At 39.5% G+C, this 24,684-nt stretch overlaps 1 protein-coding gene across 1 annotated transcript in view; it reads left to right on the plus strand.

The window, feature by feature from the left end:
• Positions 1–7,422: 7,422 nt before the first annotated feature.
• IMPA2 (inositol monophosphatase 2) overlaps positions 7,423–24,684 on the plus strand; it is a 72,053-nt gene continuing 54,791 nt past the window's right edge. Inside the window, exon 1 of the mRNA XM_044666922.1 lies at positions 7,423–7,984. Coding sequence (XP_044522857.1) covers positions 7,856–7,984 — 129 coding nt within the window. The 5' untranslated portion in view covers positions 7,423–7,855. The remainder of the gene's footprint in view (positions 7,985–24,684) is intronic.

Genomic DNA, 24,684 nt, shown 5'->3' on the forward strand with positions numbered 1-24,684 from the left:
TTGCTGGATCAAAAAGCCTGCATTCTTTTAAAGCCCTTTAGGTATAATTACAAATTACCTTCCAGAATGGTTGGATCAATTCACAACTCCACCAGTGATTCATTAGCTTCCTAATTTTGCCACATCCCCTCCAACACTTACTGTTTTCCTTTACTGTCATATTGGCCAATCTGCTAGGTGTGAGGTGGTACCTCAGAGTTGTTTTGATTTGCATTTCTCTAATCAGGAAGGATTTAGAACACTCTTTCATGTGGTTATTGGCAGTTTTGATTTCTACATCTGAAAACTGCTACATTGCAGTTTTAATTTATTTTATCTCATCTACTTAAGAAATATTTTATTTGTAACTTTTGCTTTTATATCACCTCCATTTCCAAATAAAACCATCCCACTTCCCAAGACATGAAGCTATCTCACATTGCTAGGAATAAAAAAGAAAGAAGAAGAAAGAAGTAATTACAGAAAAGGAAGCAGCACATCACCTAAATCTGAGACTATGCCTCCCACTCTGCAAAGAAGGGAGGGAATTGTATTTTCCCAACTTATCTCCAGGGTCAGACTTGGCCAAGATGACAGAATACAGGCATGAAGAGCTCAGACCTCTCTGAGAATCTTCTCCAACTAAAAAATAAAAAATCATCAAAATGGAGTGATAGAACCAACAAGGGAACATAGAGAAGCAATTTTCCTGCAGAAAACAACTTGGAAGGTAGGCAAAGAGAGTCTGTTTTACTTGGGTGAGAGGGTAGAACCACCTGCAGCAAGGCCCACCCTTACTGGTCAAAGTTGTAAACCTAGGCCCAAGTCAACAACAAGAACCTGAGACCCTGCCTAAGCTAAAAGCAGAGCAACCCCACACCCAAACCTGGAAGTTCCAAGCTCTAGTACAAGCCTGCAGTGAGGCACCAAGCCCTGGCAGAAGCAGTTCACTCTGTACTTGACCAGTGCAAGCCAAGGGAAGGTCCAGAGCCCCTGTCCAAGCCTGCAGTCAGGACCTGAACCCCAGTACGAGGCAGTCTTCAATGCACCTGACTAGTGTAAGCCCAGAGTTAAGATCAAGAGCCCCTATCTAAGCCTGAGGTGAGATCCTGGACCTCAGCCCAAGGAAGCTCACAGTGCTCAGAGCCCTTAGAGCCATCAGTGGACCTTTGTTATAAGGAAACTGAATCAGTAGTGGGAGGTGGCTTTCAGAGCTCCCATCCTACAGACCATCATACTACCTTGGAAGAAATTAAACTAGCAAAAACCCAGAACTAGAGCTGAGGATATTAGCAAGGAAAAACTGAAGTTTAAGAGACTATATTCTCTACTCTGAGAATAGAGCCCACCTTTAAGATAAAAATAAAGGTCTAGAAAAAGGCTAGGAAAATGAGCAAACATAAAAAATAAACATCTACCTACAGAAAATTATTATGGGGACAAATAATAATAAGGTATAAACTCAGAAGGAGACAGTGAGATCAAAGCAGCCACATGCAAAACTTCAAAGAATAGAAAATGGTCTCAGGTTCTGGAAGAGTTAAAAAAAAAAGATTTTGAAAATCAGATAATAGAAGCAGAGGAAAAAATGGGGAATAAGAAAATAACACCTCTAAAAGCAGAATTGGCCAAATGGAAAAAAGATGTCATCATAATTACATAGTTGAAGGATTTTTGTCCTTTCACAAGCATTATTCTAGTCAAGCATATATTTTGGGACAGCTAAGTGTCACAGAGGATAAAGTGCTGAGCCTGGAGTGCAGAAGAATCATCTCCCTGACTTCAAATCTGGCTTCAGATACTTATTAGCTGTGTGAACCTGGGCAAGTTTCTTAACCCTGTTTGCCTCAATTTCTTATCTGTAAAATGAGTTGGAAAAGGAAATGGCAAACCACTCTAGTATCTTTGCCAAGAAAACCCCAAATGGGGCTGCAAAGAGTCAGACACAACTAGAAAATGACTGAACAACAATGTTATTTCATCATAAAATGATAAATATGAAGAATTCAAAGATATATAAGAAAATGTATACAAAGACTCACAATGAAGATAGGAGAGAAAAAATATACAAGCAAAAACTATCGAGACAAAATACATATCTACTGCTGATACAATCAAAGAAAATAATAATAACAATAAGTCCATGGTGATTTTTCATACAAAATATCATGGAATCAAATAGAATGATGCTGTTAAAATCTTATTAGTCATCATATGCAGCTTTCACTGTGCTAATAACAAATTTATGAGCATATGCACAATCATTTTTTGCTTTTTATTTTGTTCATTTGTATTTCTTGATTGATTTTGTTTTTGCTTATGTAATTGAGTAATTGTACATATAAATGGAAATTAAATAAGCTTTTTCCTATTAAACATCTTAATTTCTCCTAAAATTATTTATATTGTTTATATAATATGCTAATTAATTTATATGAAAAAAGATTTTGCCAAGACAAGGAAAACCTCACCCTGGTCCCTGCCCAATTTGTCATGAATTGTAAATTAATGATGTCAGCAAAATTGCTAGGTGAATTCATTTTATTAATGATAAAACTGTTATCCAACTTTCTGAGTCGTCATATGGTTAAAAGATTTCAACTTTTAAAACTCTAAAGGTGTTATGGTCATTTCCTCCTCTTTTGACAGTCATGGGATATCTTGTTTTTCTCCAAACTATGAAAAGAGTATGAAGTAGTAGAAATAAAACTGAATTTGGAGCAGATGGGTGGGGTTCAAATCCCAGCTCTTGGAGCCTCAGTTTCTTTTTTAAGTAACATTGCTGTTGGAAAGGGTTTCATAAACTGTCAGGTGCTATATAAATGAGGACTGTCACTGTTATTTCATTTCTTATACTACTCAGAATACAGAACAGTCTCACTTCATTGCTACTACTGTCTTTTCTTTGCTAGTAAATTTTCCTATCACAACACCAATGTTTTCCATGGAGAACATTTTTGTACCTGAAAAGGAAGGAAAATTCCCTGAGTATGAGTAAGGGAATGATTAAGTTCATAAAGTATTGTATCCAGAATAATTGAAATCCTTCATGCTATTAAAAAAATAGTATCTGAATGAGGCTAAATGATCTTAAAAAAGCATTTGAGAGACTCATCATGGAAAAGGCAATCCACCATCATAAAAGGAATGGATGGGATCTGAATGCAAATGTGTTGAAGTATACCATTTTTCACTTTATGTTCTTTTTAAAATTTAAATTCTTGTGTCTTCTTTCTCAATATAACAAATATAGATCAATATTACATGATATCACATGTATAGCCTGTATCATATTTCCTGCCATCTGGGGGAGGAGAAAAGGGTAGGAAGTTAGGAGAGAAAATGGATTGCAAAATGTCAAAAATAATTATTAAAAAATTATATCTATGTGTAAAAAAAAGAAACATTAAAAGGTAGGGAGATATACTCCAGATATACGAAGACTTCCCCTGGTAAAATGAGTGGATGAGAACAATTTGTTTTAATGGCCATGAAGGCAACTGAAACAGGTTCTGGGGAGGGCTTAGCATTTAGTCAGACATCAAAGATGGCAAGGTCATCCATTACATCCCAGGCCATCACTAGTTATCCTTACTTTTATCTTGCCACTAGACTTCAATGACTGAAAGAGTAAGTCTGAAGATTTTATGCAACTATGCTCCATTTAAACTCAATTCACATGTAAGTCAAGACATCTCCCCATGATGCAATTGGTCCTCTTTGAAAATGAAGGGCAAACAACATGTATATATGTGTGCAAAGATGTAATTATTAACAGATATCAATATAACTCCTTGAGGATTAAGAACTCTGCCTTCATTTTAGCATATGTTCTCATCCATCTTATACTTTATGCACAGAAAAGTAATTTAATAACTATTTTTGATATTTATTATCTGAAACCAAAATAAAAATGGAAACATACATATATTATAATGAAAAATAGAGTTTGATTTCCTCTATGACCTCAGAATATACCCAGGGACACAATGTGGTAGACACTGATGAGGTAAGTTGATGTGAATGTGAAGTTTTGTGTTGGACTTTGTAAAAATAATATAAGACAAACCCACAAATAAAGGACAAAGAACTAGAAAATAAAGGTTCAAAATTGTTTCTAGATACTTTTGATAGATGTTATCAAAGTATCTTCAGTGGTAAGTGAAGTAAAGCTCAAAGATGAACTTCCCTTCAGGGCCAGGCACAAGGAACACTAAAGAGACTCTTGTTATAGAAAATAACTTTTTATTTAAAATATATAAGGGTAAAAGGATTTCTAATTCTAAGGGATTCTAACTCCACCCAAATAAACTCCCAGGTCCCACAAGGAACAGCTTTTTCTGTGGTTTATAGGCTACGATAATCCTCCCTGATCTAACTAATCAAATTTATACTATTCTAAATAAACCTAACCATTATAACTCTTAATTTTGCCTTTAAGTTATAAAGATAACCATGGCTAGTTGGTTGAGTCTCCATAAGAATCAAGTTAGGACTCTGAGCCTTAACAGACTCAGAGTCCAAACCAAAGATCAGGTTTTCTTTGGTCTTTTCACAGTTTAACCAATCTATAAACAGTAAGATAAATGAACAGTGTTTCCCAAGTTGGAATAGAAAACACTCCACTCCAAGTTTTTCCCTCAGACTGAGATGGAGAGAGGCAAAGATGTTACCTTCTCTAGCCCTGAGAGAGAAAACATCTGCGTGTGGCACTGTCAACTGCCAGAAGCCCCCTCCTGGAATGCCACACCCAGAGAGTGTAACTGTCATAGAAATAATGGTTATAATTGCCAACAGTTGGAATGAACACTCTCTCTCAGCTCTATTTGGAACTCCAATTCTTCCTTAAGCCAGGTTCTCTACTTCTTATCTTTAAACTAATAAAACAATACTTATTTTCTAATATCCTTATAACTTTTAATTGCATCTCCCTATAGCAGGGCATCTGGTACCTCCTGAAAGATGGGTTCCATGGCAGCTACACTCAAGATGAATATTTTGACTAGGACACTTGGGAGATAGATTGCACTGGAGAGAGATGCCCTTTTATGCTGGAATGGACAGATTTAGCACTCCCTTTTTTAAAGTATTTTATATGGAGAAATTACAGATTAGAAAGAAATGTAAAGGCCATTTAGTCTAATCCCAATTTTTTACAGAGCAGGAAATAGAGATTAAAACAAGTTAAGTGACTTGCCCAGTAAGCAAACAGCCAATTAACGCCAAAGATGGAATTTAAATCAGTACTCTATTCATAATACAACACTCAAGGACTGGAAAGAGAGGTAATTGGAAGCTGAGGGAATAAATGATACCCACATTATAATTTCATCATGTGTCACTCATTGTGGGACTTCCAATAGGAGGCATGGCTGCCCAGTGCACAGGCTCTTTTGTTTAGGGGGTGGGGTAAGAGGGAGAGAGAGACAAGTAAATACAATGTGGGGGAATAAAGAGAGTGCAAATGCCAGATAATTATTCTATAGGTGCTGACTGAGAAAGAACTCAGAACCCTCAGAATCACTCTGCTGAACATCTTAATAATAATCTTAATACTCATAATTTGTCTTCTCCAACACATAAAGTTTGAGTAACTGATTTACAGATTCAATATTAAGTACAGTATTTACAACATAAAAATAGTTTAATGTTATTACCTGATCAACACTTTAAAAAAATATAGCTATGCTGTTAGGGTTCACTAGGGTTCATACAAGCAATCGTAATAGCTTGCATTTATTATTTATTTATATGTTTTTATACTTATGGTTACAACAACCACATAAGGTAGGGAGAGTTAAATGTATAATTATTCCCAATTTACTGATGTGGAAACTGAGGCTCAGAGTGATTATTAGAATATTAGTTCCTTGAGGGCAGCAGGTACTGTGATTTTCCCCCTTCTTTGTGTCCCAGTGCCTAGAACAGTGCCTGACCCATAATAAATGATAAATACTTATTGACTGACTAAATAAACTAAGGAACTAATTAAGTGGCAGAGCTGAGATTTAAATCTAGGCTGACCATCTAGCTACACATCCAGTGTTCCTTTCAGGTTTCTTTTGGAAAGCAATACTGTTGTTTTCTCAAACTATGAAAACTAACACCATGGTATAATTTTTATGTGGCTCAGCATCTTTCATAAAAAAGGGCAGCTGATTAAATTAAAGTATTAGAGGCCATGAAGTCAGGTTCTCCAGGGGGGAAGGGCCTTGTGTTTATGCTTAGATAGTGGTAACAGCATTTACTAGTGTTAAAGAATTCAAGGTTGAAAAGGCCACTCACTGAATATGACAGAGTTCCAGCACATATTTTTAGGTTCCAAATTTGAGCTTGAGTGATTACATGTATAACCCTGATTAGATTGTTTGTCAGCTCCATGATGGGGGAGGGAACGGGAAGAAGACAATATGGGTCCTATGACTTTGGAAAAGTTATGTGGAAATTTATTAAAAATATTTAAAATTAATAAAGGAAAATCTGGGCTTGTTTTAAAAGTTAATACAGGCCAATATTGGCTCTTATCTTTATTTTAAGGTCACAAGGGGGGAAAGCGTCCCTTTTTTTGTTTAGATTTAAGCATCTAAACAAAAAAGGTGTTTTTGTCCCTACCCCACCCCACCCCACCCCCAACCTCTCTTCCTCAGCCGGAACATAGGAGCATTGTGCTGGCACTGTGGATGCCTGAGAAGCTAAAGGAAAAAAAACGATTGGACTGTTTGTATTGTTCAAATGGAGGGCTTCTAGAAAACAAATGGAATACACTGAGGAAAACAGATGAGATAAAGAATTTAATTGAAAAGAAAAGGGGCACAACATCAGGATTCGCTTCAAGATGAAACTCATTATTTTAACTGCTAACACCCATGCTAATTTTGTCTAGCAAAGCTGCAGCCAGCAGCTAGACTCCAACAAGTGGGGAGATGAAAGAATGTGTCCAGGCAGAAACGTGGGCCAGCCTCCCACCCTAGGCTCTTCTCCCCCCACCCCGCCCCCAGCCCCGGCCTTCTGCAGCCTGGAAGCTGCCAAAGAACGGTAGCAGCTAAGCAGGTATTGGACGAAGCAGAGAAAAGCAGCAATAAGTCAAGTTAGTCACTTCCCGCCGCCACGTCCGGTATCACTACCTGAGTCCTCTTTGCCTCTAAACCACTCAACAATTCTGGCTGTCGGACTGCCCACCCCAATCTCCCAAGAGCTGCAGCACTTAATAAGTAGAGAGTGTTGTGTGTGTCTGAGCTACGTGAGTTCCCCAGTTCTCCTTCGCCCTAAGAAGAGACTCTGGACAACCGCCGCCCCTCAGGCACCCTAGGACTTAATCAAGTTCCCTCCCACCCCGCCCCACTCCACCCCACCCCACCCCCTCTAGTTCTTTAAGCTGGAAGGCAGAAGCAGCTGTGGGCCGCCGAAGGGGAAAGGGGCTCCCCTTAGGGTGAGAGAGCGGCAAGAGGCGGGGCTTTGGGAGACGGGGGAGTCCCTCCCTGAGCTGTGCACCGAGGGGGAGGGAAGGAAGGAGGAGAGGTAGAGGAGTGGGAACTGGACGAGGCAGCAGCAGCCACAGCAGCTGCAGACACTCCTTCTCCAGCTGCGAACTGGGTAGCCCTGGTCCTGCTTCCCATACCTCCCCTCAGCACCAGCACCAGCACCAGCTGCACCGGCAAGCGAGGCCCAGATCTCCCGCCCGAGGAAAAAGAGAAGTTTCTGACTCTTCAGGGCAGTTAGAGACTGGAGCAAGCCGGGGTCTGTCGGCCCCCTCCCTCGTGGCTCTACTCTCCGCCCCCACGCCCGCGGGCTTCTTGGCTAGCCAAGCCGGGGCACCCAGGAGTAGGAGGAAGCCTGGAGGGAAGGATAGTTTGGGGCCAGGGAGGAACAGCAATCGATGAAACCCAGCAAAGAAGAGGAGGCTGTGGCGGCACAAGCCGCCGTGGAGGATGGCAGCGGTGGCGGCGCCGACCCCTGGAAGGAGTGTGCGGAGGTGGCGGTGCAGCTGGCGCTCCGGGCCGGACAGGTCAGCAGCCTTCTTGTTCCCCAGGCTCTCGCCGCGCGTGCGACCTCCCCTCCATCTCCCCCCCCCTCCCCAAGCGCGTTCACCTTCTTCCCCAGCCACGGAATTGACTGAGGCTCTGGTATTCAACCTCACCCCACTCCCATTCTCGAACCCCCCCCTCTCCCGTCCCCTCCCCCTCAGCTTTCGGAGCTGACCCGCGTGATACTCCCCAGGGCAGCCGGAGATGGAGCGAGCGAGGGAGGAGCTGGCCCGGTGAGTTCAGGCACCCAGGACACCTGGTTCCCAAACGCGGGAGTACACTTTTTCCCGATATCCTCTCTCCATGGAGCTGGAAACAGACTGGTTCAAACCAGATCACTAGAGTGCCTTTTAACTTTAAAAAAATAATTACGAAAACAAACAAACTTAAAACTGCATCTGTCGCTTAGCTTGGATCGAAAGGGGAAGATGTAGATTGTTTTAGGCTGGAGATGATGAAGTGCTTTGAGTGGCTAACACAGCTTGTGGGAAGGTGTTTGGGATAGGTTGGAGCCATCTGGTTTTACCTCCTATCTGGTGCTCTCATCGCTCCCTCCCCCACCTCGCGCCCTTGCGCACACCCCCCATTCCCTTCTCCCGTCCCTGCCACCCCCTCCCGTCCGAGCCTAGAGGTGACAGAATGCTTGTGTTCTTCTGGCCTGGTAATCTTTTGGATTGGTGGCGCTGTCAGATAAACTATCTCAGTGCCTAGTTCCTGCCTAGTTTCTCAACATTGCTAGGGTGAGATACTGTCAAAGAGGCCCTTTGTTTTTTGTTTCCTGTACGAACCTTTGCTTTCTTCATTTAGCAAGAAGGGGTGCACTTTTCTTTTGTCCTCTATGCATCACCCTCACTCTGCTGTCCCCCATGGTGCCCTAGTGAAGCATCATATGGAGTGACATAAGCTTTGATCTTTGACAGTGTTCTGGCTAACTATATTCTACATGGCTTCTTTTTTTGAAAGCTAAGTTCGAATTTCTTCGTCCTGGCAGTATGAGCTCAGGTTTCCAAGTCTAGGCCCCAAGAGGAAAGGGCACAAGGCAAGGATACAGAAACTATACAAGAGAGCAGAAACCCACGCACCAAGAACCTTGATAATATACTATCCAAACAGCTCTTTCTTTGAAGTCATCAGCAATTTGCAATGAATAAAGTATCCTTAGGACTGGACAAACCACTTTAAAGATTATTTAGTTCAACTCCACTTCATACATGAAGAAGCTGAAAAAAGAGGTAAACAGATTTGCCTAACTCACAAAGAGAATAATTAGCAGAGCTGGAACTTCTTATTTTTAAGTTTTTATTTAGGAGCCCAGAATTTAAAATTGCCATATTGTCATTGGATACAAAAATATAGTAGGTGCTTCCTAAATATTTATTGAATTAAACCTAGAGATCAAGCAGCAGGGCTAATAAAAACTAAATAGATTAAAATAAATGAAATACCATTTTTTTCTCTTTTAAGGACATTTTCGATTTGGTTTGGGGGAAGGGAGAGAATCTCTTTTCTGAGAAGTCCATCAAGTGAGAAGGATCATAGTTTAAGTATATTGGAAGTAGTGGAAGGATCATAGTTTAAGTTACTGGAAGTAGTGGAAGGTGATAGAATTAAATAGATTTCATTTTAGAAATGGGAATAGGTCTTTTTTTTTTTCAAACCTAACCATAATTTCTAAGGAAAATTACAAGTTTTTGGACAGGTATATTGGAGTAATTCTGGATTTGAAAGGTTAATACCTTTCAATAAAGAGAGAAATTGATAAACAATGCATTTCTCATTTCATCATTACCATCAATTGAATTAGCCACCTTGGGCAAGTAAATGACTTAATTCCTCTGAACCTCCTCAGTTTATTCATCTGTAAAATGAGTTAGGCTGGCTGATTTCTGATATCCATGTTAGCATTAACAGTTCTATGACCCTGAATATGAGTGGATATGTTGTACAGATAGATGGATTGATATGGTGTTTATAAAAACAATTACTATATCCCTGACACAGTATTGTTAAGGAAACAGCTGCAAGCAAGCCAGATCATCCCTGCCCTCAAGGAGCTTATATTCTTATGCAGGAAGACAATATATAAAGGAAAGCTGGAAAGGGATTTGGAGGCAACATGACATAGAGACTGGGTGATGGTAGCATAGAAGTTACTTTGGTTCTAATGATAACAACTATGAAGTTAAGATAACATGTTATATAATGAGTACTATAGAAATACTATCCTTTGGCTTGATCTCTATTACCTTCTCCTCTGTGGAAAAGGGAGGATCCCAAACCTTTCTATGTTGATGATTGTTATAACTATAGGGCAAACAATCCTACCTTTTCATCATTGTCTCTCTTAAACCTGAAAGGTAAAGGCCCTTCAAAACCTTGGGAGGAGGGTAAGGAAAGAAAAATTAGGTTGGCAGATATTCCTGGAAAGCATAGTTACCTCCAAGAATGCAACCTTCTGCCTTTCTTATCTCATCCTCTGTCTAAGCCTTCATTTATAAAAGTGTGTGTCACCATTGTATTTTTAAAGACTTATATAAATCTTTCATTTCTAAAATGCTTTTGGAAAAACTTTCCTCAAGGATTCAGAAGCTATTATTTGGACTCTGCTAGTTTAGGTGGGGAGAATAACAAGGAGAAAAACTTCCTAAATGGTTGAAGAAACAGAAGGCAAATTTATTTTTGTAACATACTTACAAGAAAAGCTGGGAAAAGAGGGGGAAGTTGGAGCAAAGATTCTGCAATTAGGAGTCTAGTCATGGAATCCCTGGTTTCTAGGAGCTCTCTCTCTTGAGCATTATGCTGATGCATCCTGCCTAGAGGGTGGGATGTAGCACAACTGACCATAGCTGTGGAAAACTAAAGCCACACAAGGTCAGTGTGACCCTGCTGGAAGAAGTACAAACTGTTTTCCTAAGTAATTTTATAATAATCATAAGGCTAATGAAAAATCTTAGTCTAGATACTTAGCCCACTTAGGGTTTAAAAATAATAGATTTTTAAAAATTGGGTTGACTTCAAAGTAGTTTTTACAAGTATAATGACCCCCACTAAGTTGAGCATGTTCCCCATGGCAAATGGAAAAATATAACCTGAGCACTATTGATTTTTGGAATATAGCTAAGAAGCATCATGAAAAGAGACCATAATAGGAGAGAGGACACTAGTTCTAGCCCCACTCTCTGCAACCAAGAGACAATGATAATTTGCTTTGGGTCCTCTGGGTTCTGATTTCCTAAACTGTAAAATGAATGGATTGGACTAAATTATTTCTAAGGTACTTTATAGCTCTACTTGCAGTGATTCCCAAGGTGGGCACTACCGCCCCCTGGTGGGTGCTGCAGCGATCCAGGGTAGCAGTGATGGCCACCGGTGCATTTATCTTTCCTATTAATTGCTATTGGGGGCAGCTGGGTGGCTCAGTGGATTGAGAGCCAGGCCTAGAGACTGGAGGTCCTAGGTTCAAGTCTGGCCTCGGACACTTCCAGCTGTGTGACCTTGGGCAAGTCACTTGACCCCTATCACCCACCCTTACCACTCCTGGGCTAAGGACGGTCCCTAGCCCGGATGAAAAAGGAGGAGGGTTGGGCGTGGGGCTAGCAACCCCACCCTGTAAAAACTACATCTGCTAAAGAAACTGCAACCTAAAGTAGGGGCAGCTGGGCTAGCTCAGTGGATTGAGAGCCAGGCCTAGAGACGAAAGGTCCTAGGTTCAAATCTGGGCTCAGACACTTCCCAGCTGGGTGACCCTGAGCGACCCATTGCCTACTGGTTGTGACCCTATGCTCCTAGAATGGAGTCCCAGGATAAAAAAAAAAATTGCTATTAAAATTTTAAAAAATTTAATTTCCAGGGGGCTAAGTAATATTTTTTCTGGAAAGGGGGCAGTAGGCCAAAAAAGTTTGAAAACCACTGCTACTGTTTTTACTCTTTTATCAGTTCCTGGAAAAGATCACTGAAGTGCCTCATTCTTTATAGCTTTAGCTGTTCCCTCTGCCCTCACTCCAACAAGCAACTGATGAGTTAAATTCTTCTTGTTTCCTCTGTTTCCATCATTAAAGAATTTAATTCAATTTAACACATTTATTAAGCACTACTAAATGCACAACACTCTGGAAGGTGCTGAGGAAGCAGAGACAAAAAATGATTTGGCAATACAGTCCTCCATAATATATTGTCAATCAATGAATTTATAAAGTGCTGTGGGAGGTGCTAGGAACACAAGCACACAAAAATGAAATAATCCCTGGTCTCAAAGAGTTTACTATCAAGGGAGTGAAAACATTAGCAGTTGGTGGGATTTAGGAAAGAATTCATGTAGAAAGTATTGTTTAAGCTGTCTTTTTTTTTAATTGAAAAATTTTATTTAATTAATTGATTTAGAATATTTTTCCATGGTTACATGATTCACATTCTTTCCATCCCCCCACCTCCCTCCCCATAGCTGACACACAATTCCACTTGGTTTTACATGTGTCATCCATCAAGACCTATTTCCATATTATTGATAGTTGCACTGGGGTGGTCCTTTAGTGTCTGCATCCCCATCATATCCCCATCAACCCATGTGTTCAAGCAGTTGTTTTTCTTCTGTGTTTCTACTCCCACAGTTCTTTCTCTGGATGTGGATAATGTTCTTTCTCACAAGTCCCTCAGAATTGTCCTGGATTATTGCATTGCTGCTAGTAGAGAAGTCCATTACATTCTATTGTGCCACAGTGTATCAGTCTCTCTGTATAATGTTCTCCTGATTCTTAAGCTAAATCTTGAAAGAAATTAGGGATTTTTTCCCAGGCATGGGGAAGAGCTGGTGCCAAAGAGTCAGAGAAAGGAAATGAAGTATTATATTGGGGAATGAGCAAGATCAATAGATTGTAAGAAGAGTGATATACAAAATGAGGCTAGAAAGAGAGGAGTCAATATATGAAAGGTTTTGAAAGCCAAACAGAGGAATTTGTATTTGATCCTAGAGGTAATAGGGAACCATTAGAGTATATTGAGCAGGGGACTGAAATGATCAGTAAAACGAACAGCTTCAGGAAAATTCCATGTTTTAGACATCATGAGTTAGAAGTGCCAGTGGTATATCCATATGGAAATGGCAGTCAATTGCAGCAGAGACACTAGAACTAGAGATATAGATTTGGAAGTTATTTGGATAGAGGTTGATTTTGAAACTGTGAAAAGGAATGGGATTGCTGAGAAAGAGGGGACAGAGAAATGAGGAAGAAAGAATGAAAGAAGGAAAGTTGGACATGGGGAGGAAAGAACGGAAGAGGTGGAGAGAGGAGAAAGAAGTGAGACAGAGGAAGAGAGAAGAAAAAAAGACCAAAAATAAAATCTTGAGGAACACTAATATTAAGTAGTCAGGTTAGGAACAAAGAACCAATGAAGAATACTAAAAAAAAAAAAAAAAAGATTAGAGAGATAGGAAGAAAACCAGGAGAATATGGTTTCTGAAGATGAATGAGGAGAAAGTGCCCTGTAGCCAGGGATGGTTAACATTATCAAAGACCACTGAGAGGTCTAAGATAAAGTGATTGGAAGATGATTGGTGACTTCTGAGAAGTGCATTAGAATGTTAATTCCAGAAACCCAATTGAGTTATAAGAAGTTTAGAGTGGGGAGTGAGGAAGTAGAAACATTCAATATAAACAACTTTTCTAAGTTTAGCAGTTAAGAGAAGAGGAGGGATAGAATGATAGTTAAGTGAGCTATACAGGGTCAAGGGGAAACTTTAGAAAAATAAAAGCATTGGAGAGATCTGAGCATGTTTGTAGGTATACAGGAAGGAGCTGATGGGGAAGGAGAAATTTAAGACATGAGAAGGAGGAAGTGATAATACTTAGAGCAAAACTCTGAAAGAAGCAATAAAATATCAGATCAAGGGTAGAATAGAGAGATTACTTTAGCCAGTAACACATTGAGTTCTTCCACTGTGATAGGTTAAAATAGAGGAGGTAAAGATGCTGAGGTTTTAATCATGGAGGAGTGAGGGTAAGAGAACTCATGTCAGATGGCTTGTCTTCTCAGCAAAGTATGACCCTAAGTTAGTTATCTGCTATATTTGTGAGGATATGACTGGGATTAATGGTGAGAAGAAAAGTTTTGAAATAATAATATGGCTCATGAGATAAGGATAAAGTTTGATTTCTGAGCAGCTGTGATGGCCCCGCTGGGACTATGTATGACAAATTGGTAATGAGTGAAATCAGCTAAATATTACATTTTTTTCCAGTGATGCTCCAGCCTTGAGGAGGAGAAGAAAAACAAAATTGTGATATCACCCAGAAATGGGTGGACTGGCACAATAGGATTAGCTGAGCTAATGGGAAGGCGTGGAAAGAGGAAACACGGATTCTAAGAAAGCAGCTAGTAAGACCTTAATGTGGCAAATTATCAAAGGATAAGTTTAAGTATAATGACAAATAAGAATGAGGGAGATAAACTAGAAGAGAAGGATTCAAGAGAATCACAGTAAGGGAGAAGAGTAGATTCCGGGTGAATCAAGGAGTATGAGAAGTAAAAAGAGAATGGTTTGGGCATAAATAAAATGGAATCATAACGTTCCCAAACTTGGAAGTCATTGCCTCCAGTTTTGAGACATATTGACATCTAAGGTTTGTGTTGTGAATTTGTTTTCAGTCATGTCCTAATTCTTTATGACCTCATTTGAGGTTTTCTTGGCAAAGATACTGGAGTAGTTTGCCATTTCCTTCTCCAGCTCATTTTATAGATGAAGAAACTGAGGCAAATAGGGTTACATGGCATGCCTAAGGTCACATAGCTATTAAGTATCTGAGGCCAAATTTGAACCAAGGACTTCTTGACACCAGATCCTGCACTCCATCCTGGGCACTTTTTTAATGAAGACAGTGACAAATTATAGAGTATTGATTCTAAGACAAGGTAAGAGTTGGGGGGAAAAAAGGAAATAAAGAGAAGGAGGTCAGTAGTTAGGAGGATGAGGAAAGGAGCAATGTCATGAAAACCTAGAGAAGACCGACCTCTCTTTCAAAAAAAAGTTGATCAGCAATGTCAGAAGCTGCAGAGGGGTTAAAAAGGATAAAGATTAAGAAAAGACCTTTAGATATGAAAATAAAGACATCATTGGTAGCTTTAGAAAGAGCAGTGTCAGTTGAATGATGACGGAGGGATGGGAGAAAGAAAGGGAATGAGCATTTATATAGCAATGACTATGTGCCAGGCACTGTGCTAAGTGCTTTACAAATATTTCACTTGATCAGGTTGAAAGCCAGACTGCCAACAGATTAGAAAAGAATGAGAGGAGAGGAAGTGGTAATATTAATTGTAGATGGCTTTCTTAAGGAGTTTAGCCATGAAAGGGCAAGGAAATATGGAATGGTACCTAGGGAGAATGGTCAGATCAAGTGAAGGTTTTTTAAACATGGTGGGAGACAGAGGTGTATTTGTAGGAAAAGGAAAATAGGTAGTTTGGGAGAGAATGAAGATTAGTCAGAGATTGAGAAGATAAATTAGAATGAGTACATGTTTGTGTAGGCAAAGAAAAGGGCCTCCTTTTCATGTGAAATTGGGGTATGGGTGGGAAAAGGTTTGGAATAGTAGTGAGCGGTATAATGAATCAATTAGAAAGGTGTATAAGGAATAACTTGCAAAGTGAGATTCCAGTTGAGATTATGTAACAAATTTATAGTATAGGAGAAAGGATTATAAAGAAAGAGATTTAGAAGTTTTGGAATTATGAAGAAGCCCAGAATTGGAAATCTGGGAGGTGTAATAGGGGATTTTTAGGGTGTAATATGGGACTGAAGCTAGGGGTAATAGCTGGTAGGAATAGGGAGGTGGTAGAGAAATAAGAGAATGTCTGAGTTTAGGGAATATAAACACTAAGGTACCAAGAGTTGCAAGGGAGAGGATGAGTTAATCTAAGGCAAGGAAATACAGCCTGGGACCCAGGTTAGAGACAAACACTGAAAGGAAACAGACTGAGCCCTTCAAGTAAAAGGGACACTTTACAGAGCAAGGTTAGAGCCAGCCAAGAACAGCTTGAAACTGACTTGAGGCTTCTAGTCAGTTTCACAGGAAGGGACTAAAAGGAAGTATTGAAGTTACACTTCCAAAATGGATACCTTCAGCTTCCCTCAAACTCCAGAGAGAATATTTTTCCTCTCTCTCCTCCTCCCTCTCTTATTAATCAACTAATGAAGTAGCCAAAAGGTTTTGATTAAAGACAAACGGGGTTTATTGTCTTCTAGGGTAGATTGGCAGGATAGAGGATACAAGGTAGCCCTAACAGTCACTTAGAGAAGGCTTCAGGTGGGGGAAGGGAGGCAGGAACGTGAAACTCAGTAGGAACCAGCCTACTTCAGCTGGAGAGGGTTTGTAGTCAAAAGGGGGGGGTAAGAAAGCTGAATACAATGATTCAATAAGGTAAATTTGTAACAAGGTAAGCCCTATTTGACTAAATTATCACAGATTTGAACTAACTCTCAGATCTACTCTCCTTTCAAAACTTCTCAGACATTCAGGTAGGGAAAATGAAGGTGGGAATAAGGTAAGGTAGGGAGATTCAAAGGAATTAGCTAAACTAACAATTTTTAAAAGAAAAGCTGCAAAATATAGGCCAGGTTTCAATCTAAAGAAGAAGCTCAGATGGACCATGGTTCTCTCCACAAGTTCCCAGGACCAACTGTCCTCTTTCCCAAGATTCTAAACTCCTTAACTGACAGAAGAACTCTGCAAAGTCGGCAGAACTATTATGCCCCCTCTCTACACCACATAAGGACCCAAAAAAGAAATAGGCAAAGTAGAAGGAAAAGAAGGATGAGAAAATTGGTAAGAAAAGGAAACAGAAGTTCAGAGGATCAGAGGATCATAAATATAGAATTGGAAGGAAGCTGAAATGTAATCTTATCTAAACTTCTTATTATATAATTGAGGAAATAGAGACCCAGAGAAGTTAAATGACTTACCCACAGATAGTTAATGACAAAGTCTGGATTATAACCCACGTCCTCTGATTCCAGATCTTGTCTATTTTCCAACTATAGCATTCTTGTTGGCCAAGTACAGTGTGCAAATAAGGAAGGAAAATAGATGAAGTGAGGAAGAACTTGACAGCTCAGAAGTTGAAGACCCCTGCAAGTGGTTGCCAGAATTTTTCAGGAGTTGGCCAGAAGAGCTACTAGTAAGAATGACAAAGGACCAAGTATCTTTTTCCTCTCTCCAAAAGTGGAGAGTGGGGAAAATTTTATAGTCATCTACATACAATGAGTAATATTTACTTTACTGTCATGACTAAGTAAATATTAACTGCCTTGAAAGTGTAGAATGGTCCCATCTAGCTAAAAATGGTAAATGGGCTCAAACTCAACACTGTACAGAACTGAAGTAATTTTATTTCCCCTATGCCTTCCTCTCTTTTTAAAGATGCTATTAGTATCAAAGGAATCAACACCCTCTCATTCACCCAGGAACCTAGATGTCATCCTCAGCTCTTCACTCTCCCTCACATTCTCTCTCCCTCTCCCTCTTTTTCTCTCCCTCCCTTCTCCATCTGTCCCTTCCTCCCTCTCCCCCATCTATCTCTCTTTCTCTCATAGCCAATGAGTTCCCAAGTCCTATCATTTCTACCTTATTCTATTGCATTAGCATGATGGTTGATCTCTCTACCTGTAGTTTCTTCCCACTCCAATCCATCCTCAACTCAGCTGCTGAATTAATCTTCCTCAAGCATAGATCTTATCTTGTCATCCTTGTCCTCCAAACCCTGGTGCAGGCCCTTGTCACCTCATCCCTGGACTACTGTAATAGCTTTTTGGTTGGTTTCCCTTCTTTGTCTCTCCCTCATTCCATACCACTCTCCACTCATTTGTTAAAATGATCTTTTTTTTTTTTTTTTTAACCTTTACCTTCTGTCTTGGAGTCAATGCTGTGTATTGATGCTAAGGCAGAAGAGTGGTAAGGGCTAGGCAGTGGGGGTTAAGTGACTTGCCCAGGGTCACACAGAAAGTGTCTGAGGTCAGATTTGAACTCAGGACCTCCCATCTCTAGGCCTGGCTCTCAATCCACTGAGTCATCCAGCTGCCCCCTTAAAACTATCTTCTTAAAAATCAATAAATTCCACTTGCTTCTTACTTATTACCTCCAGAATCAAATATAAAATCCTTCTTTGGCTTTTAAAACCCTCCATTACCTTTCTGGGATTCAGTGACAATCATCTGCCTCCTTGCTACTCGTAGCATACTACATTCCATCTCTTGCTCCTGAGCATATTCACTGGCTGTCTGCCATATCTAGAACTCCTTCAAGTTTGAGAAAGTAGTATCTTCTCAAGAAGCCTTTCAAAGTTCTCCTTAATCTTAGTTCCTTCCCTCTGAGGCTACCTTCAATTTATTCTTTGTCTAACTTATTGGTACCTAGTTGTTTGCATGTTGTCTTCCCCATGGAATGAGCTCATTGAGAGTAGGAATTCGTGCCTTTCTTTGAAAGCTTAGTACTTAGATAGTTCCTGGCTCACTGGAACTGCTTATTAAATACTTGTTAACTTGACTTAACTTCTTAGCTCTTCACATTACCAGAGAGAATAAAAATATCTTTTAAAATGAAATAAAAAACTCCTATTTTTTAAAAAATCTAGATGAAAGGGATGCTGATGTGTCAGGATGCTTGCAAATGATATTTGTAAAGGAAGAATGGAATTAGGAGGACCACTGGCTTTTTGGAGTTAAGTAATGAATGAGGCTCCTCATATAAGAGGAAGTTAGATGATCTAAAAGGAAGAAGTCTCTTTGGAATGATAGGTGGATTCACAGGTAACGTCATGTGAGAGATAATCCAGGAAAGGTCAGAAAAAACACTGAGTAATTGTGGTTGACTCTTCTGAGGGATTCTGAGGTGACTATTCACTTGACAATAACAATAGTGAGGTTTGTTGTATGTTGTCAAAGAATATACCAGAAAACTGCCCAAGACTTGTTAAACTTGATGACCATTTCAAACATCTGGTGACTCATGTGGACATAAATAATGCCTGCCAGAAAGAATATGGAAAACAAGAAGCTGGCAAGAAATTGAAGACATTAGCAGCAAAAATAGTGTTACCATTATTGCCATCAATTAAAGGCAGTGCCTCTAGGAGAGAGAGGCAAGATTGGGGATGTAAAGAAGTGGATAATTCATTTAAATTCTTGGATCTCAGTTTCCTTATCTGTATAAATGAATAGATTTAGACTAGATGGAAATGAATAGATTTAGACTAGATGGCCTCTGAGGTTCCTTCTAGTTCTAGATCTATTATCCTATAAACTGAAATTTATATATCTCTTTAAGTTTTGCAAATTCTGTGTATGCATTATTTCCTTTGATTCCTACAACAAACCTGTGAGATAAGTTTCCAGGCTACTCTTCTGACCTACTTTATTATGCTCCAGCTCTTCATCCTGAAACCTCACTCTAGTCCTAAATTCACCCTTTGGAAGTATCCTTTGCTTACTAAAGGGTTTTAAACCTCAAACAAACATTTGGTCCCAGAAGCAATATGGAGCCAGTGGAGATTATTGAGTAGGGGAGGGACATGGCCAGATTGGTATTTTAGGAGAATGTGGAAGGATGCTACTTTAAAAATTACAGGGTAAGAAAAGGATGAGTGGTGGTGGGAAGGAAGAGGAGTCAGAATAGCTCTTTATCCTGTATATATTGAATGGGTATGTGTCTATATCTATTTATAGGTTAATATATAATTATATAAAATATAGAAATAATATAGTTATTTATTACATAATGTATGATTATATATATGTATATAATTATACACATATTTTTTAATAACCCTTACCTTCTGTCTTGGAGTCAATACTTGGAGTCAATATTGGCTCCAAGGCAGAAAAGTGGTAAGGGTAGGCAATAGGGGTCAAGTGACTTGCCCAGAGTCACACAGCTGGAACGTGTCTGAAGCCAGACTTGAACCTTGGACCTCTTGTCTCTAGGCCTGGCTCTCAATCCACTGAGCTACCCAGCTGCCCCTATATAATTATATATTAATATATAGATATATATATACACATGCTTATATAATTATAAAATATAAATAGATACAGATATGGATAGATATATACATGTACCTCCTGGCTCACAGAAACTTCAATTATCTTGGCATCTATTGGAGCTCTCTCTGCCCAAAACAGAGCAGTTAATAATTTTTCAGTGTGTCTTAAGTATGATTTCATCTTTGTAGGAAGCATAGAAAAGACCTGCTGTTCTTGATTATTGCAATCAAATAAATTGCTAACAACAACAAAAAACTGGCTGCTACAAGGGAAATGATAGGAGTCTTGAGAGAATATGACAGCTCCATTTTATAATTTGTGATAAGAGGAGCAGACAGCCATATATAGTTTGACATGTACCCTAGATTTTTGGAGAGCAAATTTCAAAAAGGTTTCAGAGAAATGATAGAATTGCATGGACTTGTAACTGTGTGGGGGAAGTTAGCTGAGAGTGATGGAAATCTCAAGGTGAAATTCTGAAAAACAAAGCAAAACAATTGCAAATGAAGAGGAAAAGAGGGTAGTTTTTATAAAGAGACTCATCTAAATGCACATGAAACTAAATACCTTTAGATTTTTTTTTAACCCTTACTTTCCAAGTAACAACCTTGAAAGAAGGGCAAAGGAGGTTAAGTGACTTGCCCAGGGTCCCAGAGCTAGAAAGTGTCTGAGGCCAGATTTGAATCCAGGTTCTCCCCACTCTAGACCTGGCTCTCTCACTGCACCACTTAGGTGTGCTCCCCTTTAGTGGTTTTTTTTAAAGGGATGCAGAAAATATGAATAAAGGCAGGTAACAGAATGAATATAAAACCAGAGTCAGGAGAGTCCAGGCTGTGAATATGTCTCAGTGAATTAACAAGAACTTATTCATTGCCTAAGTGCTATATACACTGGGAAAACAAAGACAAAAATAAAACAATCCCTGTCCTCTTGGATGGGCCTTATATTCTATTAGAGGACACAGCTTCTAGATATAGACAGATATAGATATAAATATGGATAGAGATATAGATATCTGTCATATATACATATGCACTCAAAAAAAAGCACAAATAATTGGGGGGAGAAATATAGCATTAAGAGAGATCAGGAATGGCTTCCCATAAAAGGGGGGGGGTACTTTAGTTGAGCTTGGAAGAAAATGAGATTTTAAGAGGTGGCACTTATGAGGAAGTATATCCCAGCCACAGGGTACTGCCAATTAGTTCAAGGGAATGGAATCAAAATATGGACTTCCTTTGTGAGGAACAGCAAGGAAGAGAGTTCAGCTAGATCACAGAATTTATGAAGTAAGTTGAGGCTGGCTTGTAAAGGGCTTTAATTGCAAAGAGAAGACCCTGTATTTGACCCTAGAAGTAATAGGGAACTATTGGAGTTTATTGAGTAAAAGGGTAACAGAGAAGTCTATGCTTTAGGAAAAATAATTTTGTCAGCTCTGTGGCGGAAGGATTAGAGAGGGAGATTTGAGTCAGGGAGACTAATGAGAAGTGTGGCATAGTCATGTGAGACTAAATAATAGCTACCATTTCTATAACACTTTAAGATTTGCAAAGAACTTTACGTGTTAACTCATTTGATTGTCACAACAACTCTGTGAGGTAGGTGCAATTGTTATACCCATTTTACAGATGAGGAAACTGAGGCACTGAGAGGATATGTGACTTTCCAAAGGTCAAATAATTAGTAAGTCTCTGAAACAAGATTCAAACTCAAGTCCTCTTGACTGCAAGTTTCATACTTTATCCACTGTACAGCCTTGCTGCCTGCGTAAATCTGAGAGTGACTTGAAACTGAGACACAGGTGGCATGCTTAGCAAATCACTTTTAAAGGTATTTTTAAAGATATATTTTTAAAAAGAAGACCAAAATAGGGATACACCTCTCTTAGAGTAGAAGGAAAGACAATAGAGAATAGAATTAGAACTTTTCAACTCTGACTTTCCTTCAGCAAGAAGAATGTTTTTTTAACTAGAAAAATTTAAAAGTACAAAAATGAGACTGATACCCAATTGAAAAAGGAGTTGATAAGAGAGCTGTCCTGGTATAAACTGGATACTTTTGGGGAAGGGCAAATCCTGCTTGATGTGATTACTAGAACACTGTCAACAATCTTGGAAATACTGGAGCAAGGCAAATGTTGCCCCCATTTTGAACAAAAGGGAAGGCAGAGAATGCAAAATCTGAGCCAAAGAGTTTGGCTTTAATTCCTGGCAAAATTATAGAGTGTATTTTTGAAGGGATAATTAGTGAACAATCTAGAAAAGGAAGCATTGATCACAACAACACAGTATACTTTCATCAAGAACAAGCTATACCAAGAACAGTTATACTCATTTACTTTTTTAACATGGTTACTAAACTGCTTTGTTGTAAATACAATTTACCAAGATTTTAATAAAGCTCTTGACAAAATATTCCTTGTTTTTCTTATGGAATGGATAAAAAAACATGTGAGTTAAATATATGGGGCGATCTTTGGAGTTCTTACCAGTTTTTGTGACATGGACCCCTTTGGCAGTCCAAAGAAATCTGGACCCTTTCTAGGAATAATGTTTTTAAATGCACAAAATAAATAGGATTACAAAGGAAATCATTTCAATTAAAATGTTTATCAAGATATTTGTTTTAGAGAAACAAGTTCATGGATCCCAAGAAGTCATAGCAGGATGACAGGAATTTGGTAGATTTAGAATGGATATTAGCTAGCATATAGTAATTTGGTAGAGTTGAATGAAGGTAGGTAGGTGGCCAGTGGATTGAGTGCTGGGCCTGGGATCAGAAAGACTCCTCTTCCTGAGTTCACTTAGTAGCTGTATGACCTAGGGAAGTCATTTAACCCTGTTTGCTTCAGTTTCCTCATCTGTAAAATGGGCTGGAGAAGGAAATGGCAAATCACTCCAGTATTTTTACCAAGAGAATGCCAAATGGGGTCATGAAGAGTTGGACACAAATGAAACAACTGAACAATGGAGTTGAATGGTAGAACTAAATCATCATCATCATCATCATCATAGACATTTACATGGCACTTCAAGGTTTAAAAAGTGCTTTATAGACATCATCCTATTTGATCCTCACAATAGCTCTGAAAGGTAGGTGCTTATCATTATCCCCCATTTTACAGATGAGGAAATTAAGTGTGAGAAAGGTGCTAAGTGCCTTAGTTTGGTAAGTGTCTGAAGAATTAACAATCAAGTCTGTTCCCTATGCCTCCTAGCATTTAGTCATAAGTAGTGCTTTATCAAATTAGCCAGAAGTCTGTAGTGAAGCGCCCCAAGGATCTCTTCTTGGCCCCAAACTGTTTCACATTTTTTTTTAAAACCCTTAACTTCTGTGTATTGGTTCCTAGGCAGAAGAGTAGTAAGGGTAGACAATGGGGGTCAAGTGACTTGCCCAGGGTCACACAGCTGGGAGGTGTCCGAGGCTGGATTTGAACCTAGGACCTCCCATCTCTAGGCCTGGCTCTCAATCCACTGAGCTGCCCAGCTGCCCCGTTTCACATTTTTAAAGGTAATTTAGATAAAGGCAGAGGTGGCATGCTTATCAAATCTGTAGATGACATAGGACTGTGTTGGCAAATCTATGGCACGTGTGCCAGAGAGGGCTGCTCCCCTTCCCCTCTCCATGTGCGCCTGAGGCATTTCTCTCATCACCCAGCCCTCTGCCCAGCAGCCCAATGGGAGCTCATCCTCCTTCCCCTGACTGGAGTAAGGCGGGGGTTCACATGGGTGTGAGGGTACAGTTTGGGTACTCAATCTCTAAAAGGTTCACTATCACTGACATAGGATAGGAGGGGTCACTACCACTTTAGATGACAGTCAGGATCCAAAAATACCCTGATAAGCTAGATAAAATCCTGGCCCAAATTCAATAAGATGAATTTTTAAAAAATTGTTGCAACTTAGTAGCTAACTGTCTAAGAATAAAAACCAAATATCAGTTAGTTGCAAGACAGAAGAGAGGTAAGGATTAGGCAGTTAGGGTAAGTGACTCACCCAGGGTCATGCAGTTAGGAAGTACCGTTATACTTCTGTTTTCATTGACATCGGTTATTGTCGGTTTTAGTTTTCGTGTCTGAGGTTCATCTCCAGGCCTGGTGCTCTATCCATTGAGCCACCTAGTTATCCCATCTTATTTCCTTCTGTATCACTTCACAATGAGCTTAGCAGCTTTCTTTATATGCCTTAGGAGGTTATTGAGTCTCTCTTCCCAGGAGTCTTCAAGGAAAGTCTTCATTGACCATTCCTTGGGTTGTATGTCTTTAGGGACAAACTAGATGAGACGGTCTCCAAGGTTCTTTTTAGACTGATTCTGGGACTTTGGTTTCTCACATGCAGGCCCAAATACTTTCCTTATAGTATTTGCCTCAGAAGACAAGTGATTATTCAAAGTCCAGGCTCTGGAGTGTCCATACATGGAGTAGTTGAAAGTGGTGGCAATTTAATAGCATGAAAGGGAACAATAATACACAATCAGGAATTTTCTAGTGTGGCTCACTGGTTGGGCAAGAATAAATTTCCAAGGCATTGGAAGAGAAACTTTTGAAACATATCTTTAGGAGTACTTTGGCTTCCCAGGTCTACACTAAAGTAGGAAATTGTTAGTATTCTTCTTTTTGGAACTGATTGTATTAGTTCTAAGACAGAGGTAAGACC

Source organism: Gracilinanus agilis, chromosome 1 (assembly GCF_016433145.1).
Source record: "Gracilinanus agilis isolate LMUSP501 chromosome 1, AgileGrace, whole genome shotgun sequence".
Lineage (NCBI taxonomy): Eukaryota > Metazoa > Chordata > Mammalia > Didelphimorphia > Didelphidae > Gracilinanus > Gracilinanus agilis.